Source organism: Cyrtonyx montezumae, unplaced genomic scaffold (assembly GCF_038088225.1).
Source record: "Cyrtonyx montezumae isolate F1298 unplaced genomic scaffold, pur_monq_1.0 scaffold_14, whole genome shotgun sequence".
Classification (NCBI taxonomy): domain Eukaryota; kingdom Metazoa; phylum Chordata; class Aves; order Galliformes; family Odontophoridae; genus Cyrtonyx; species Cyrtonyx montezumae.
Window position 1 is genome coordinate 12,062,873 of NW_027071870.1, and position 17,988 is coordinate 12,080,860.

The window sequence follows — 17,988 nt, forward strand, 5'->3', positions numbered from 1 at the left end:
ACCTTGAATGAAAATTAAGCAGTCACCTAAGTAACTCCTCAAAATGAACGTAACCTGACTCTGAGAAGTACTCATTGAATTCCTTAATTATGGACTCTGTTCCTGTAACTGAAATCCAATGAAATTCAATCCAGTGATTATCCCGAGCCCAAACACGGAGCAAGACTTCACCTGAAGAGGAGCCATGGCAAGGTCAAACACAGTCTCCTTCCCCATTGCCTTTTCTCCCCGCGTTATTCCACACTGATGGTACTTAGTACAATTTCTCCAGAGTAGAAAAGACAAATCCCACCACAGAGCCTGCAAGTATCCACTGGCATGATGAAATTTGATTCATGGGGACCTGCAGTGCAACCCAAGTAGCCCAAGCAGAACATGCTCCTAAAGACCCACCACACCAGCTTCAACACAGAGCCCCAGACAAGGCTGAGAACCGTAGCTCCGCATTCAACTGGAAATATAAAGCACACTCAATAAAATCACTAATCATGGCATTTAGAAATGTGCCAGTTTCACCAGAAGCGTGTCAAACCACAGCAGAGCCCAGGGAGCCCCGCTGATGCCACTCACAGGGGCTGTCACTCACAGGCCTGCCCACCACAGGAACCCTGCAGGACCTCTAGGAACAGCAATGAACACAGACAGCCTCACAAAGCACGTGGCCCCCGCTAGCCTTCAAAGACAGCAATTTCATCCCCTCCTTCCACAGGTAGCATCCATGACATTCATCGCACCCAAAGAGCATGCATACAGGCACAGAGAGTCTGCAAAATGGCTGAGTACAAATGCTTCCTTCTGTCTCTCCTTCTCACCCCCATCCACAGCAGCCTATTCCATTCCAGTAATCCCCACTGACCAGCACCACCACAGCACTGGCCTGACTGGGACCAGAAGCTGAGCCAGGTCACCTCTACTCACAGGGGACCCATCACAGCAATGTCACGACATGATAAACCAACTGTGGGACTGCTGCTGCCTGAAGATCATACAGTGCTAAACGCACGTCTTCAGGAGTTTAACCACAGAATTTGACAAATAGCATTGCTAGCAAGTCCCCATGCCTGGACAGAAGTCTGCTGATTTCAGGGCAGTTCCATCCAGACCCCACATATATGTGGCTGTAGTCATGCCACAACAGCAGTCATTCTCCCATAGGGGACAGGTCCCACATATGCTCACCTTAAGACCTGGTAATGTTTTACATTTAACAAATATAGCACTCTCTCAAGGCACACAGCAGAAGCCAAGTTGATATTATCCTTTTCAGATGTTCTACCTTTCAGATTGTATATGTAAATTGCAAATTCCAGACACGTATCAGGCTACTTTCTCAATTCATTCACACAGCATGAACTGTAGGATGTTTGAAAACATTTTATGCTTTGCAGTTCCAGATGAGATATAGGGAAAAAATGCAAATTGGCTCTTTAAAAACAAGGAAGGCAGATAAGACACTTCAATGGCCCATACAGTTGGGATGACTCCCATTTATGTTTTGTACACAGTCCACCTGAATGCTAACAAACAAGTCTGTGCGCTGGCAAGGGTAATAAAAAGGAAAGGTGCTGTGAAAAGAATAGTTTGAACGGTCTGCCCCCGACTGATAAAGAAAGAAGCAAATAGAACAATTGTATGGAAACGTGCTTGGCTGGTAAAAGCAAACAGTCAATTCTCATTAGTTCTACAATGACAATCTATTAAAAAAAAAAAAAAAGAGGAGAAAACCTAAGAACATTTCCCCTTCCAGCTGGAAGCAGAGGATTAAAAAAAGGGAGTGCCATCCAGCTGCTGATCCTCAGATAACACTGCCTTCTCTTCAGAGGAACTTCAGTTGTCTCATGCAGTCGTGTTTAAGCACCCTGTAAACCAGTGAACAGACTCAATTTTTCTGGTTTTGTACTTCAATGAGAAGTGCATCACTGTATATGAGAAACAATTATTTTACTCATGTTTTAAACAGATTTATTTCCCCTTCTTCACAGTGATGTTCTGTTGGGTTTTTTTTCCCAATACTGATTTCTATACCCAGACTGGCAATAAGCTCCCCCAAGGCATTTTGTCTGCTACGGACAAAATGCTGAACGTACATTTCTCAACACTATTAAAAGTGATTAAAAGAAAGTTTCACTAGCTGTTAAAAAGTACACACATGGGTTTAAGCTTATTTAATGGTTTTCAAACTCAAATATATCCTTTCAAATCATTACCAGGAGAGTCTCCATTTGGAGACCGACCCACACGTAAACTATGGGCAGCGGGACAAGCAGAAATGATGCAACATCCAAGCTGGCAGAATTCTACCACCACATACTCATTGATCACCATGCCCAGCACTTCCACTGCTTTCAGTAAAGCTCAACTTTTTATTGCAAATCCTGCCCCAGTAGCATTTGCAGCGAACCTCACGGCAGTCCTACTGGCAGGTAAAAAAATCTCTGTCCATCTGTATACTCCTCACACAGCCAGTTCACGTGCATGAGAACGGCGTGGCATGTAAGGACATGACAGCATCCTGGACAGAACATGCACTGCTGCCATCACTCTTGCACAGCAGCCACCCCTTCTGTTTTGCTCTTGCGTGCCTTCAGGAACAGCTCATGTAAGCAGGGTGTGAGATTAATAGGGCAATACAGAATTCCTTGACTACTGTCCCAGTACAGCAAACAGCGCCATTTTAAGACCAAGTATTTATTTATACGATAGAGTAAAGGAAGAAAAGTTAATAAACCATTTATATCTATCTGCAGGCCATCTCCTATTTTCTTCTACTTCAGGATACAACAGATGAAGCAATGACCAGAATTGAGATGCTGTGATTTCCTTTCATGGTATCACTACGCACTCACATGAAAATCAGGAAGCCCTCTAAAACAGCCTATGGAGCACATATAGTGCCTAAAAGGGAAGGGGACACTGTCAGGTAACAATCAATTGCAAGAAACAGCACCAGAAAAATAAAAATAATTAAAGTTAGAAACTAGGATAAATTAATTCTGATGAAAAAGCAAACAACAGCAATGTCATTGCACAGGTGAGAAACAGCTCTGTTTCCAAAGGCAGAAAAAGTTGAAGAGAGAATAGAAAGCAAAACAGCAGCTCTGTGAACTTCAGGAGTGGTTAAACCTAAGTACAAGCAGACAATATGTTCTCAGGGGCTTTCTAATGAAAAGCATGTCTGGAATAATGGGGATGTGCTATAACAAGGAAGAGACACATAATGATGCATGAAAATCATGAGAGATACTTGTTAACAGGATTCATTGAAATCTCTCAAGCTACCCAGTTTCAAGACATCACTTTGCACTGTACACCCTCATGCCAGGTAACAGCATGCCTGTCAAAAGCACAGAGTCACTCAGAAATAAAGTCTTAGGGGCAGAAGACAAACAATGGTTCATGTGAAATTATTCAGTAAATGTTTTCACTGCACAGCCCTCCAGCTGCGTTTTTCCACAGCGCTGAAGATAACGTGGCTCGGCCAGCTGCTAGCAGAACCTGAAGCCTTTCACAAAAGCAGTAATGCTGAGCTGCAGTTGTGCTGTGGCATGTTTTTAAAACACAAAAGAATTAATTGCTGCTTATTAAACTCAAACCAGTAATTTTAAGAGCTGTTTTAGGGTGACATAATAATCTATAATATCTCAATTCTTGGGGCTTAGTATTTTTATTATTTAATGCTTGCTATAGCAAACACAGCTCGGCATGTTTACTTCTCCTTAATATAGAGATCCTGATATGACATTATAATCATGAAAACTTACATCTACATTAAAAAAAGTGCTTTCTTCCACGCTGCATGCAGAAGGGATTAAAAAGTTGTGCTAGACTGAGCTCCTTTTCAGTCAGCATCAGTAGCACAGTAGTCCACAAGCCAAGTCAAGACCACAGCAATTAACTCCATCAATCTGAAAGGAACACGCACGCATGCAGACAGTTCTTGCCCCCCAGTCCTTGCCTTTTGACCTGGCACCTTTTCTCAGCAGCACCAGCTGAACATTAGAGCACTTACTGACTACTTACTTGCAATACTTCAATACTGAAAGAAAATTACAGCATTTTAATGAGGAACAAAAAACAGACTTAAGGTTCACCAGCAGGGATCCATATTCTCCCTTGTCTAAACTTGTATTTAAGCCAAATGCATCACTGATACATCTCCTTGTGGCTTCTGTGTGGCACTAAGTTTAAAATAAAATTAAAAAAAAATCAACATTGCTATTCATAAATACACTTCGCTAGCTATGTTAAAGCAAAACATAAACCTTCACTCTACCTTCTTTCTAAGGTATAACCTTTTCAACAACCATGCAAAACTGCAGTCAACATCCTCACTACTCAGCATGGATTACTGTACCAAAGTTTCAGTCACAGCAACTCATACTGCAAGAGAGATCTCATACAAACTGGGACCTGCGAAATAAATTACACAAGAAACAGTAATTATTAAGCAGTTGAGCAGGCAGAGCCTGCACTTTCCTAGCAGGAAGGTACTTTCTTTCCAGCAGCCAATTACAAGACACCCTCTTTCCAGACTGGCAAAGCCTGGCATGTCTTTTCATATGAAGGCTAACTTCCAGAAGAGCAGCAGGATTAAGTACAAAAGCACTTCACCACATCCTTACTAGAGGGAAAAGATAGAGCTTGGGAGTCAGCACATCAGCATGCTATTTCCAGCCTGGTACTGGGCTGCCTTTGTTGTCCTGAAGTCAGCAACCTTCTGTACCTCGCTTCCCACATTTGCTCTGCAGGTTAATTACATGCATGGCAAATGCTACATTTGCTCACTGATTTGCTTTTTGATGGGAGAAGGTGGTGAAGCACACAAGCAAAATTACCAAAATAAGAGAAGGCATTGGAGAGAAATCTTATTTCTGAGTCTGAACACTCCATACAAGAGGCAGGCATGGCTGAAAACATGTACACTCTCTCCACTGATCTGCTGCACACTTGTGGGTGCAGCTCCTTGATACCTTTCCACCAGAGAAGAAAGGATATCCATTCTCTCTGCAGAATATTCTCAGAATCACGCAGGCTCATGCTGCTGCAGCCATCCTCTGTGCAGGACCAGTGGATGCTTCCAGTGGCACAGTGACACATCAGCATGTTACCATGAGGCAGATTGACACATGCAGGGCCTCAACCCCCAGGTTACAAATGGCTGAACACTGCCAGAGCCACGCAGGGCAGCAGGTATGTTGGCTGTGCCTGCAGCATATAAACCACAGCATGCCTCATTTCAAACAAGATGACACTGAGAGCCCAGCACTGCGCAGACTCAAGGTGAGAGCATTGCTGAAGCTCACTACGCTACCGCACTGCTACCCAAAGTACAGACTGCAGCTTGCTGGGGTTTGAGGCACTGTTGATGGGTGCATTATGGTTCTGCTGCAGCACTAACAACAGTTCAGCAAAGTACTTTTAACTATTTTAAGAGAACACAAAGACACAGAAAAAATCCCCATGTAGTTGCTGTACAAGAGCCCACTTGCTATAAACAATGACTCTCTCAGTGTCTGTGGATCTGGGACAGCGGTGATGGAAAAGACCCAGCCCTGCCCTGGCACAGCAGCACACTAACAGAGCCATCTGCCTTACCAACACACAGCTTGGTGGAGAAAAACTATCAAGGAATTTCCTACATCTTCACCACAGGATTCAACTGTCTCTTCTGAATTGAGGCACCACAGTGTTTTTTCTTAAACCCTAACCACAGCATTTACAGCCTCCCTCATGTGTTTCTATCTCTTTCCATCCCCGAGGTTTCTTCACACATGGACATTTATCAAAATGGAATAATTTTGACCAAAGAAACCCCACCTATCAGTAGTTTCCACTGATCTATTAGCAAAGTTGCATTACACTCCTCCAAAGACACCCCGCTTTCAGAGTTGCATACAAGGGAGTCTTAACTCTGAATCAGGACTCAAACTATATGGTGCTCAGCAACAACCTGCACGCATGACCTTACCTCATGGTAAGAAATCAAGGCAACTTGCTACAGTTCATCTTATACTGAAAGAAAGCTCTAACACCCAGAAAGCTCTCCCAGCAGATTCTGCACAGCAGCTCTTGGGGAGTGATAGAGCTGGCATTAGTCTTGTACAAAGCAAGAACAAGCTCCTTAGCAAGTTTCATAGATGAAGTTCCAAAAAATGGAAGCCCACAGTAGCAACCAGGATGAAAGCATACGTAAAGAAGCAAAAAGGAAAAGTATCCATGCTTTTAAACAATTCACTTTCAAGTGGATTTTGTTAACCACGTTCCAAAGGACTCCCACAGGGGTAAGTTCTACAATGAAACAAAGCTACAAAAATTACTTGAGAAGTGATATGAAACATCAGCTAAATAGGATCATCATTCAAATCACTTAAGAAATAACAACACGTGGATCTGGAGTTTTAGTTAGTGAAGTTCTCCTACACTGAGCATAATGTGCATTAAAATCAATGCTTTAGTACAAGAAATGTATTCACACCACATTTAGTTGAAAAACCAATGATACTGTTTCTCCCTTCCCCAATTAAGCAGCACAGCCCGAGGAGCAGGGCTGAAAGAGCATGTTTTTAAGGAGCTGGGAAGAACTCCTCTGCTTTGTTTTCACATCTCACATTAGGTTTTAGAGAGAAGGAGAGGGAAGTTTTGAAGTTCAAATAAATCATCTAAGATCAGCGTTTGATTCTGAATTGCCTCAGCTTCCATAGGACAGATGTAAGTCCATGTCATTTGACTGCCCTATATACCAATCTCGACCATGTCCTCCCTCCCACACACACCATAATTTATACACCAAAGAGCTGCACACTGAAATTTCAACATTATGAAGGAGGGAGGGAAAAAAGTACATGCTTCTGCTGTCATCATCAGAGGGCAGATTCTGAGAAACCTTTCTCAGCTTTCAGCAAGTCCTTGGCCCATACTCCCAGAATACCCATTGCCCAGCTTCTCACATGACAAAGGAGGTGAGCATCAAGGGGCTGGCTACTGCTGCTCTGAGATGCTGAGAGGGGCATGAGTTGGGAATGCAGGGCACAGATGCACTCATCTATTGGACTGAGGTACAGCTGGCACATCTGAAGCTATGTGGTCTTCACTGAGGGTCTTCTTTCAGACCAGAGCATCAGGTGAAAGAAAAGTTGCAAGATGGTGTTAATTATAAACTGCTCGATCTCAGAGCAGTGAGAAAGTGAGTTATTACACTCTGTACTCCTCTTCAGAAAGGAACAGTGTGCTTTAGGAACACAAGTGACAGAAGAGTTCTGGATTACATACGTCTGTAGGGTGAATACCCTGAACGAATAGTACCCACACAAAATAATGAAGGTAGACAATATATTTTTGTATGGCTTATCCAGATGGTATAAAGACAACTGGTAAATTAGGGAGGACTCACCTGGAACTCCACAGAGGAGGAATTGCCAATAAGAGATCCTTCCCCAGTGCGGTCTGAGAGGTGGAGCCAGACTCCACCCCTTCAGGTCACACAGGTGCATTGCCTTCACCTGTGCTCCTGTGGCTGACTCAGTGCTCGCCTCAGGTGATCAAGCAGTAGTTCAGGCCATGATTCAACAGTTCCCATACAATAGCCTACAGCTAAATAATAATTCATGACAGAAAAACGATTCTTTTTCTTTTTTATTTCAATGACATGCAACTTTAACTTCCAAAAGTGATCAAGAAAAACTGTGCATTTATTGTGTCTTAAAATGGATCCCTATTCACAGCATCTTTGACATTTGCTAATCTTTGGCAACAAAGCCTTTCAGGAGGCAACAAAACACACATACAAGCAAAAGCACCATGTGAAAGCACCCAGAGCTGGAGCAGCCTTTATCCCTACCACTGTCTAATCACAGACATAACACGTGGGCTACGAAAGCAAAGCAGACCACTCATACAATGTACACGTTACAAAAACAACTACTACGATTTTCAGATCCAAAATATTCTAATACTTTTCATCTAAAACAAAGAAAACATATGTTTCTATTTTACCTTGCTCAACAGTGACATCAAGCAAGCACTGAATTAAAAAGTCAAAGCAATTTAGAACAAACTGGAGCACTTCCTACAAACTGCACTCCAGCACAGCGGCTAGCCACAGTAAATACTGAACTATGGAACTCTTTCTAAAAGCCAGAAGAGCAGCATCCATGCACAAGCAATCACACTCATCTTGAGGGCATGTCCAGAACAGGGACTCCCAGGGTCCCTCGGGTGGCCCCACACATCAGTGCTTTGCCCAAACTTCTCCCTTACCCTGGGCCTGGCATTGCTCCCAGCAGTCACCAGCCACCAGGACAACACAAAGAGCGAATTTCATCTCAGTCTGAAACATGATTTCGGGAGACCTACGATACAGTTCCCTTCAGCCGCTTGTTTAGACTTTTCCACATCCTAAAAGGTTAACAGCAGTACGTCCAAGCTAATTGCTACATATTCAAATATCAAAAGAATACTTAGCACAAATTAACTTTTTGTATAAGCTAGCTCTGCTTTGCTGCTGCTGCCATTCTACAGCCAGGGAATTCAGCCCAAAGACATATCACCCCAGTGAGCAGGGCCAGAACTGGGTCACACCAGGATTCCCCCAGCAGCTGCAGGACTCCAGCTCAGCACAGAACAGATCTGTAGTGATGTGACACAACAACAGTCATCAGGATGTACTTCAAACATCTGTACTTATAAAGGGGAGATTTGCAAGACACTGATTACAATAACACTTCACACGCTGACATCTGGTTTCAGTTTACCAAAGCATTATGCTTGGTGTGACTGCAGGGCGCGGGGCACATTTTCTTCTTAGACCAAGGCAGTGAAGTCTAATTTAGCAGTTTATTAAAAGCTAAAGGTGCTTGAAGTTTCAATTTAAATGCCCTTTAAACCATCACTTCAGCTGTTGTTCAGCAACAAAACTTCCAGGCTGGTCATCTCAGACACTCCAAAACCCCTATCAGTATCTTTTCTGTATGTCATGAAGTTCTGCTCCTGCTCAGACAGATTCTGAGGAACAAAACAGCTGTTCCCACACCATGCACAACAGAGTGTGTCTCTGCAAGTTTCTCACAGGTGGGCACTGCTTCTGATATTTAGTAGGGAAGAAAAAGCACAATGTGCCCTTTGCCCAGGGGAAGGCAGAGTGACTCAAGAACTTTGAAACCCCATCTTTTTTGCATGTGCTAAGGTGAAACTCCTTGTTCATTTGGTAAGTGTGACTAAATTTCTTCAAACAAATGAGAACACCCAAGCGGGCACACACACAAGCACACAGATGCTCCCAACCATCCTATCTCCATTTAAAACTCCTTGTACCCACATAATTTTTCTTCTCCTATTAGTAATTGAAGAGGAATACCAGCACATTGCAAATAGCCATCTGACTCCCCTGTTTAGCAAGGGCATGCATACCCAGAACAAATTCCTATCAACATGGGCACACAAAAAGAAAACCACCAAAGACACAACAGCTTGATCCTTCTGCAAAGGTCCAGAATCTCTGCATAAACAGACAGCTAAGCTGAGAGAATGAGGAAAGTAAGGCTAAAAACATGTAATGGTGGAAGAACCAGCACAAATAAGGAGATGTTATAAAAGGAAGGAAAAGAATACTCACCCAACTCCAAGGATCTAGACTCATAGGGAAACAACTGGAAAGAGAAGAGATTTCCAACAAGAGATCCTTCCTCAGTGGCAGTCAGCCCTTAAATGAGGTCTAAGAGGAATGCCACCTGGCTTCACCCCTTATGGCTGCACAGATGAATTGCCTTCACCAGGGTTGACCAGGCCTTTCCTTCAGGTGCTCAATCAGTGGCTCAGGCTGTGGCTCAGCAGTCCCCATAAAAAAATGGGATGCCAGTTTTCCAAAACAGTGTTTATCTTCCCTGTCAAATCAGAGATCCATACTTTCAGGACACCTATTACACAGAAAGGGCAGCTTCCTGTAATACATTCCCCAGGTTTCTTTTTAAAATCAAGCCCTCTGAATGACAGCCTTGGTGTCACACTGAGGACATATATTTCATCCTCTTTCTAAATTGAGTGCTTACCTCTGGGGCACAAAGTTAACCAGACTCTTCCTACGTTTAGCTGTTCCCATTTGTCAGTATGCAATTTATCGTCTTGCCCCCTTGCAAATTCCTATTTCCCTTGTGCAAAAAAGAAATGGTACCAGGAGCCACATCTATTTGTCACAGACAGAGATTTTCCTTCCAGCCAGCTTTGAGGGCCCTCCCAAGCCTTTTTACCTCTCCTTCAGAAGTCCACTCTTCTCTCCACAATCCTTTCCCTTCTGCCAGCCCTGTTCCTATTACCAAGAAGGAGTCCCAACAAACTGAAGACACAATGACGTGGGAGGCACAAGACCTTGCAGATGGGGCTGGCTGGCATCTCGTGGCACCACAACACACAGCCTGTGCTCAATACACTCAGCCTTGATGAAATTCCCCTTCTGTAAGAAATCCTGAGATGCAGCACAGCATCCATTCCGCCTTAATTCAATTAAATCAGTGCCCTCTGCACCTTACAGAGGTGCTTTTGCTGATATGAGTGCCTGGTGAGCCCTTACCTTGCACAGCACTTCTCGGAGCAGCAAGGTCAGCACTGAATTCAATTTGGAAGATTCTCTGTATTGACATTTCCCAAGCCAGGCACAGTTATTTTCAACCACAGACAGAGAATTTCAGAGGGCCAGCACTTTGCCTCCAGCCAGGTACAAGGAACACTCACATTTCCAGCAGGTACACATGCAAAAACAGCAGATGGGTTCTAGATTGGGAGCTTTCAGATAGGACACATTCCTTGTTGCTTAGGACTCGGTGCTGGGAGGAGCTGTTGACCTCACTGAAGGTGGAGAGGCCTTGCAGGGAGATCTAGAAAATGAGAGAGCTGAGCAACCACCACAAGACAAAGTTTAACCAGAGCAAGCATCAGATTCTGCACCTGGGAAGAGGCAACCTTGGCTCTGGCAGTCCTGGGCCACAAGTTGAACATGAGTGAGCAGCATGTCCGGGCAGCCAGGAAGGCCAATCGTACCCTGGGGTGCATCAAGAACGGCACTGCAAGCTCGTCAAGGGGACAGCACAGGGCTACTCCAGGGCAGGGTCAGGATGGGCATCAGGAAGAGGTTCCTCACCAGAGGGTGGTGGGGCACTGGCTCCACAGAGGATGGTCATGGCCCCAAGCTGATGGAGTTAACGAACCTTCTGGTGAGCGCTCTCAGATATATGGTCTGATTTTCAGGTGGTCTTGTGTGGAGCCAGGAGTTGGACTCAGTGATGCTTTTGGGTGACTTCCAACTGGAGACATTCTATGATTCTATGATCTGTATCACCAATACAGTAAGAAACCTGAGTAGAACATAAGTCATCTTCGTGTACCTATTATTTTTGTTTTGATTTTTTTTAAGAGTAAATGCAACAAAATAATTATTGAAAGTACTTATGATTTAGCAAATAGCTGGAACCAATTTGTGAAAATAACTAAAGCTACCAACTGGAAACAACATAACACTTCAACAGGGTCACAAGCAAAATGAATGTGATTGTCTTAATAATAAAAACACCCCTAATGGTCACTGTTCATTGAAAATGAACAGTGTTCATTTCCTGAATTCAGAATCTGACTCACTTCCCTTCCCCAGCGGTACCGGTCCTCCTGACAAGCACTGCGGACATCTTTGCTGCCAGCTCCAAGCATATTTTTCCCTTCTCATTTTTAAGCAGCATCGCTGCATTATGGAACTTCCCTCAGAGCAGTTTGGCTTCTTGGATTTTTTCATCTGTCTTCCAGGACCAGATTTGCTGAGCACTACAGTAAAATGACCTCAAAGAAATAAGGAAAATATATACTGTATATTAAAAAGAAAAGAAAAAAAAAATACAGCACAGATGCTCTAATGCATCTTGCAGAATTTTTAATACTTTTTTTCCTCCACTTTTTATTTTCTTACTGCTCACAAAATATTTCTGAGTGAGAACATCTGTGCCATACTCTGGATTTATGTCAGAAGAATTCCACTTTATTTTCAATATACACAAGCATCAGTTTGGCATTGTTGCATGTTTTATCCATCCAGTTTCTATTTGGATGGAGAGGTTTGTTTTCCTTTGAAGAACCAGGAAATGGTTTTAAAGCTACATGAGCCATATTCTGTCCGACCAATATCAGTAATGCTTCTCCTCTGTTTACTTCATCTTATTTTACCAGACTGAGTGTGCCACAACCAAAATGTCATAGCCTGATATTACTGGGAAAGTGCTGCTTCCAGCAGTGCTTTTATAGCCCAGCTAAAACATCTGCAACCATCATAACCACAGCTGAAGTGCAAAGAGCTATGAGAGTCAGATGGTTTCCACTGGCCAAGGCTATTGCCCTAGACAAGGAAGGCTGGCAACTCCTCAACCCCAAATTGCAGGCCAGAGCCACTCATGGAGCATACTGAATGCTTTCACAGACCTCCACAATTCCTTCTTCAGCGCTGCAGCTGAGCTCAGCACCCAGCAGTGAGTTGCCCACAAGCTGCAGTTCCACAAAGCGCACTGTGCTGCTGCCATCGGTTGGTAATGGCTAAATATTGACAAACCATGCAATACGATCTTAAAACAACGTTGCAGCCCAACCAGCTAAGATACATATTGCTCACATAAGCAAAACAAAGGTAACACCATGCATGTCTCCACTAACACTACCTGCAGACCTGAAGGACTCTCATGCTGCCCAGCTCTCATGCTTGGCACAGCTACAGGAAAGCAAAGCTATAAAGAGAGAACTGGGGAAAAGTAAGATTTCTACAACAAATGAGGGAATTCCATCACCACATGCCAGTGGTAGACTTGCATTCCCAGCAGTAGCTCCCAAACCTGCAGAACCCTGCAGCAGCTTTCCAAAGGGTTGTGACACATCTCAGCAGAGACAAATTGAAAATAAAGCCTCCTTTATGCTACTTATGCCATCACTGCCCATGAGCATCTTCACTGTGACTGCAAAGGAGTACCCCAAAGGCACCCTGGGGGACCAGCTGTGTCCATGCCAAAACCCAGCAGCCACTCTCGTGCAGAGAGAATGTTAACACCCATGCAAAGCACACATAGAATCAGGGGATTTTCATGCTGGCACACTCCTGTGCAAGCTGGCACTGGGAAAAATAAAAAAAAAGAAATTAAGAACAACAACAAAAAAAAAGTTCAGCACACATTCCCTTAGTACACAGCCTTTCCCCTCATGCTTCCCTGCTAATGAGTTTCACATCTACCAGTGAGCCAGGGCTTCAAGATCTGGGTGGCACCTGGCATGGTTACCTCTGCTTACAGCACTGAGCGGTTTTGAGTCCTGGTCTTCAGATGCTATCAGGGAACAGACTGCAATTACTTCTAACAAATATTAACGTTCTGTGGTTTTTAAATCAACAATTCAAGCATTGTTCCATACGATATTGCAATCCCTCTAACATTTAATTTCCCACAATGTTCTGGTGTGGAAGAGGGGAAAGGATTCTCCTAAAATGCTGTGGATTCAGGAGGAGTTTCTATTCATTGCCTTATTTTTCCCAGAAGATCAGAGTTATATGCAGTCTAAAAACACTGTGACAAGATCATGGCCCATGGGACAGCAGGATCTATGGCCACTAAGAGCCCCAGCAGCCTCTGTGGGGACTGAGTGTAAGACCAAACAATTCTGTATATGTGTTGATAGTTACTGCTCTCACTCACATCGCACAGGCATCGTGGTAAAGAAGAAAAAAAAAAGCACAGAACACAACACCTCCCAGTTCCCTAAGCTTCCCTGTTGATATGTGCAAGAAAAAGAAGACGAAAAGTAGAACACCCGTGGTATCTCACAAAGATCATGACAGTAGAAAGTTACCAATAAACAAATACTAGAATCAAAAAGAAATATTTGAAACATCTCTGACTCCAATAAGATTAATGCAAAGCTAGAGGACACACATTTATTTCTTTTTGATAAGAGGTGAATTGACACATCCAACTTTACATTATTTTAATTGGTATTTTCCACACTTTCACATTAGGTCATAAGCAATCACTTATTTAAAACATTTCAAACCAAATGCCCATCTGCCCATTCCCAGGTAGAGCAGCCCATCTTCTCTTCCCATCAATGCTAACACAACTCGGCTGGTTGACCTCCCTTCCCCCCAAGGACCCCCACAGCTCCTCTGCAGCACCATTTGATCACCAAATGAACTGCCCAGGAACCACAACCAGAATGGCACAGACATGGAAGCCACCAAGCCCCGAGCTCCTCTCAGGCTGGCCACCACCTGAACAAAGCAAGTTCATGGAATGCTTGCTGCAGACGCTGTGTCACACACCACGTCAAAGCACCCGGACAGGTGGACCTCTCAAACGTCTCTCAATTCACTTCATCTTTCTCCACAAATACAACTTGAAGAGAAATGGATCACATTTCAGACACAGAGCTCCCTTTGGAACAAAGGCAAGGGATCACAGAGATTTCCTGGACACAGAGCACTCCACACGTAGCCCACCATGTTAGGAAGTCATTCCACACATAAAGATTTAGTACCGACAGCTGTGCTAATCCACACTGAACTTCTTTGAGGTGTATGAACCCCAATCAGACAGCAGCATCCACGAGAGAGTGCAGAAAATAGGTGTGTCAGCCATGTGCTTTTAAACATTTCACACAGAGGAGAGCCTCACTACAGCCTCCATTACCTGCCTATGTGACCTCCTCACTTCCAGCACACGGCCTCAGTAACAGAGTTCAGAAAGCCCGGGCCGAGGCCAGCAGCAGCCGTGCTCTTTGGGTGGGACAAGGAACGCTGCTTTCCAGTCAGCATGAAAATCATACATTTCATTAAACTATTCTGAAAGCTGCTCCACCACAAAGGCATTTTCCACAGCAGTACAGCAGATCTCAGTGTCAGCATGGGGCCAGCTGCCAGGCCCCATCATCACACACACCTTCACCTCTCAGTGCAGCAATTGCTTCGTCTTCTCTACATCTCAGTCCAGAGGGGAGAGTTTCTTCCAGGCTATATTAACACTACACCAGCACTGAAAGCAACCATCTAACTGCTGGAAGGAGACAGTAACCCACCAAGCCCGGCCTCTGGAACCATACATTTACTATGTTACCCATGCACTTATGGGAGGCTCTGAGGAAAAGCTTCATGATGTCAAGTTAAACACAAAGCGCGACACTGACTGCAAAAAGCACCCGCAGGAAAGCCCGTGGACGCTGCTGCTAGGTTTTCAACCACATTATTTCCATATAATAGAAACAATCTCAGTAATTACGGCTACTCCAGCCCATACCCCTGGCACACGGCGTAACCGCTGTATAACTGCTAATACCTGCAGCACCACCCCATGTAAACCAGGACAGGGAGCTGGAGCAGGGGCCAGGCCATGACTATCTACAAATCTCAGACATCACAATGCTTGATATTTGCCAGTGCTGTAGCACTGAAGGACAAACTCTGCAAATGCTTTCACATGAACGGCCCAATCAAGCCGCAGATGCTCTCCCGGGACGTATGTTGGGCCACTACACTGTACCCACAGCAAGTGGGCACACACAGTGCCTGCAGAGTGCAGCCAGCGACTGAATGGCCCCATCCCAGCCAGTCCCTTTTTCTTTTCCTAGCCAGAGTTGCAACTGTTGCAAGAAGAATAACAAAAGTGTAGCGAGTGTTTTCTGCTTTTTTTTCTTCCCAACCAGGACCATCAGGAACAGAGCGGGGAGGCGATGACACCCCAGTGCCCTCCCTCCCTGCGGCACTCACAGCTCCCTCTGGGAGCACGGATCTCGGACACCTCCTGGGGATTCTTCGCACCCACCACTTCTGCCCACAGCGCTCTCCCAGCGGAGCTGCAGCTTCAGAGCTTTCAGATCGGTGTTTGCCAACATTAAACTCCCAGATATGGGGGAGTAAGGACCGTCTGAGTGGCTCGGAAAAGCCGAACACAGTGTTTCAACGAACCAGAGAGAAAGGGAAGGGATGGCACTTCAGCTCCGAAAGTGCAACTTCGGTATTGTCCCAGCCAACGGCTGATGAAGAACTTCGCGGCGACGAGTCGAAAGTACAAGAAAAAGAACCGAGAGACGCAAAAGAGCGCTTCCAACAAATCCGCAGCAGGGAAACCGAGCGTGTAACCGCCGCACACCCACAGCCGAGATTTTAACGTGGGGCCGAGGGAGGCCGGCCCGGGCAGCGTTCGGGCTCGGCCCCGCCTCAGGCCAGGCTCAGGGCTCCCCGCGCTCCGCCGGAGCCGTGCGGAGCTGCCCGGATCCACGGCCGGAGCGGGGCCGGGGTGAGGGGGAAGAGCTCGTCCCCGCCGCGGGCTGCCCCCGCACCGCTTCCCCGCCGGGCCTGGAGGGCCGGGAAGCCTGCGGCTGGATTTCCAGCGGCTCTCGGCCCCGCCGCCCGCCCCGGGGCACCGCCGGCCCCCGCGCCCCTCCCCGGCCGGGCCGAGCCGAGCCTCCCGCCTCGCCCTGCGGCAACGGCGCTCCCGGGGTCGGCCGCCCCGCCGCCGGGCACCGGCGAACAAAGGGCCGAGGCCGCCAGGAGCCCGCGGGGAGCCGCGCTCTGCGCCCGCCGCCACCACCACCACCAACAACAAACCCCCCCCGGCTCCCCGCGGCCGCTCCGAGCGCAGCTCCGGGAAGAGGAGGGGACCGCCACCGTCCGGCCGAGGGCCCCACGGCCACCGCCGCCCCGAGCGGGGCAGCCCGGACTTTCCCCCTCGCTCCCCTCCCCGCTCCGGGAAGCGCCATATTGATCGCGGGCGCCGCTCCCCGCGCCCCTCACCTTGGCGATCGCCTTCTTGTAGCGGGTCACCGCTTGCTGGATGAGGCTGAAAACTTTCATGTTGCCGTCCCCGCAGGGCACGACCACCCGCGTCCTCCCGAAGCACACGGTGACTTTCATCCTGCGCGGCCGGGGGGGGCTCCCGCGTCCCTCCGGCCCCGCTCAGCCTTCCTCCTCCTCCTCCTCCTCCTCCTCCTCTCCGCCCTCCGCCACGGCCTCCCCCCGGCGGGGCGCGGCGCTCAGCCCCCGGCCGCCGCCGCCGGTCTGACGCTGCGGGCGCCCCCGCTGCAGGGGTTAGGGCAGGCCGGGGCCGCTCGCTGCCTGGCTGGGGGAGCGCGGCAGGCCGGGGCCGCTCACATGCCGCGGAGCTGCCCGCTGCCTGCGGCCACCTGCTCGGCGCCTGCCCCGGCGCGCAGGGCGGCGGGCGGGGCGCGGCGCTGCCTCCCCGCTCCGGAGGCGCGGGGCATTGCAGCGGGGCGGGCGCAGCCGGACGGCCCCGCGGGGCGCTCGGGGCGGCCGATGGCGGCGGGGCTGATCCCGAACGGGCCGGCCGCTGTGGTGCTGGCCGCGAGCCCTGGCTCGAAGCGGCGCCGAGAACCGTGCAGGAGCTGTGCCCTCGGCGCCACTTGGTCCGCTGAGAGGAGTGGGCACAGCCGGCCGTTCCTCCGCAGGACGTCGCCTGCTGCTCATCCGCCACTGATGTGAAGGATAAAACCACAGAGAGCCTGGAAGCAGTTTTTGCACTTTTCCACCTGACTTCTGTGGAAAGACTCCCCACAAAACCAGGTGGTCTTCACAGTTCTCTGTGTTTCTTTTTGCACGACAGAACTGGCACGGAGCAACAGTAGAACACAAATGCATCAACAGGCTGATTCTACTGGAGCTGGGGCTGTGCAGCATGGAGAAGGCTCCAGGGAGACCCAATAGCGGCCTTCCAGAGTCTACAGAGGGGCTGTAAGAAAGATGGGGTTATGCTCTTTAGCAGGGTCTGTTGAGACAGGGCAAGGGGAAATGGTTTCAAGCTAAAAGAGGGGAGATTTAGATTAGATATAGTTGGGTTTTTTTTACAATAAAGGTGTGAGGCACTGCCACAGGTTGCACAGAGAGGTGGTAGATGCCTGTTCCCCCAAGACATTCAAGGTCAAGCTGGATGGGGTTCTGAGCAGCTAACGGAGCTGTAGGTGTCCCTGTTCACT

The 17,988-nt window shown here is 47.2% G+C and overlaps 1 protein-coding gene across 13 annotated transcripts in view; it reads right to left on the bottom strand.

Moving 5' to 3' along the window:
• PARD3 (par-3 family cell polarity regulator) overlaps positions 1-16,954 on the bottom strand; it is a 425,974-nt gene extending 409,020 nt beyond the window's left edge. For all 13 annotated transcript variants that reach the window (XM_065731482.1, XM_065731480.1, XM_065731479.1 and 10 more), the window contains exon 1: positions 16,793-16,954. In XM_065731482.1, the coding sequence (XP_065587554.1) occupies positions 16,793-16,912 (120 nt within the window). In that variant the 5' untranslated portion in view covers positions 16,913-16,954. The remainder of the gene's footprint in view (positions 1-16,792) is intronic.
• Positions 16,955-17,988: the final 1,034 nt, after the last annotated feature.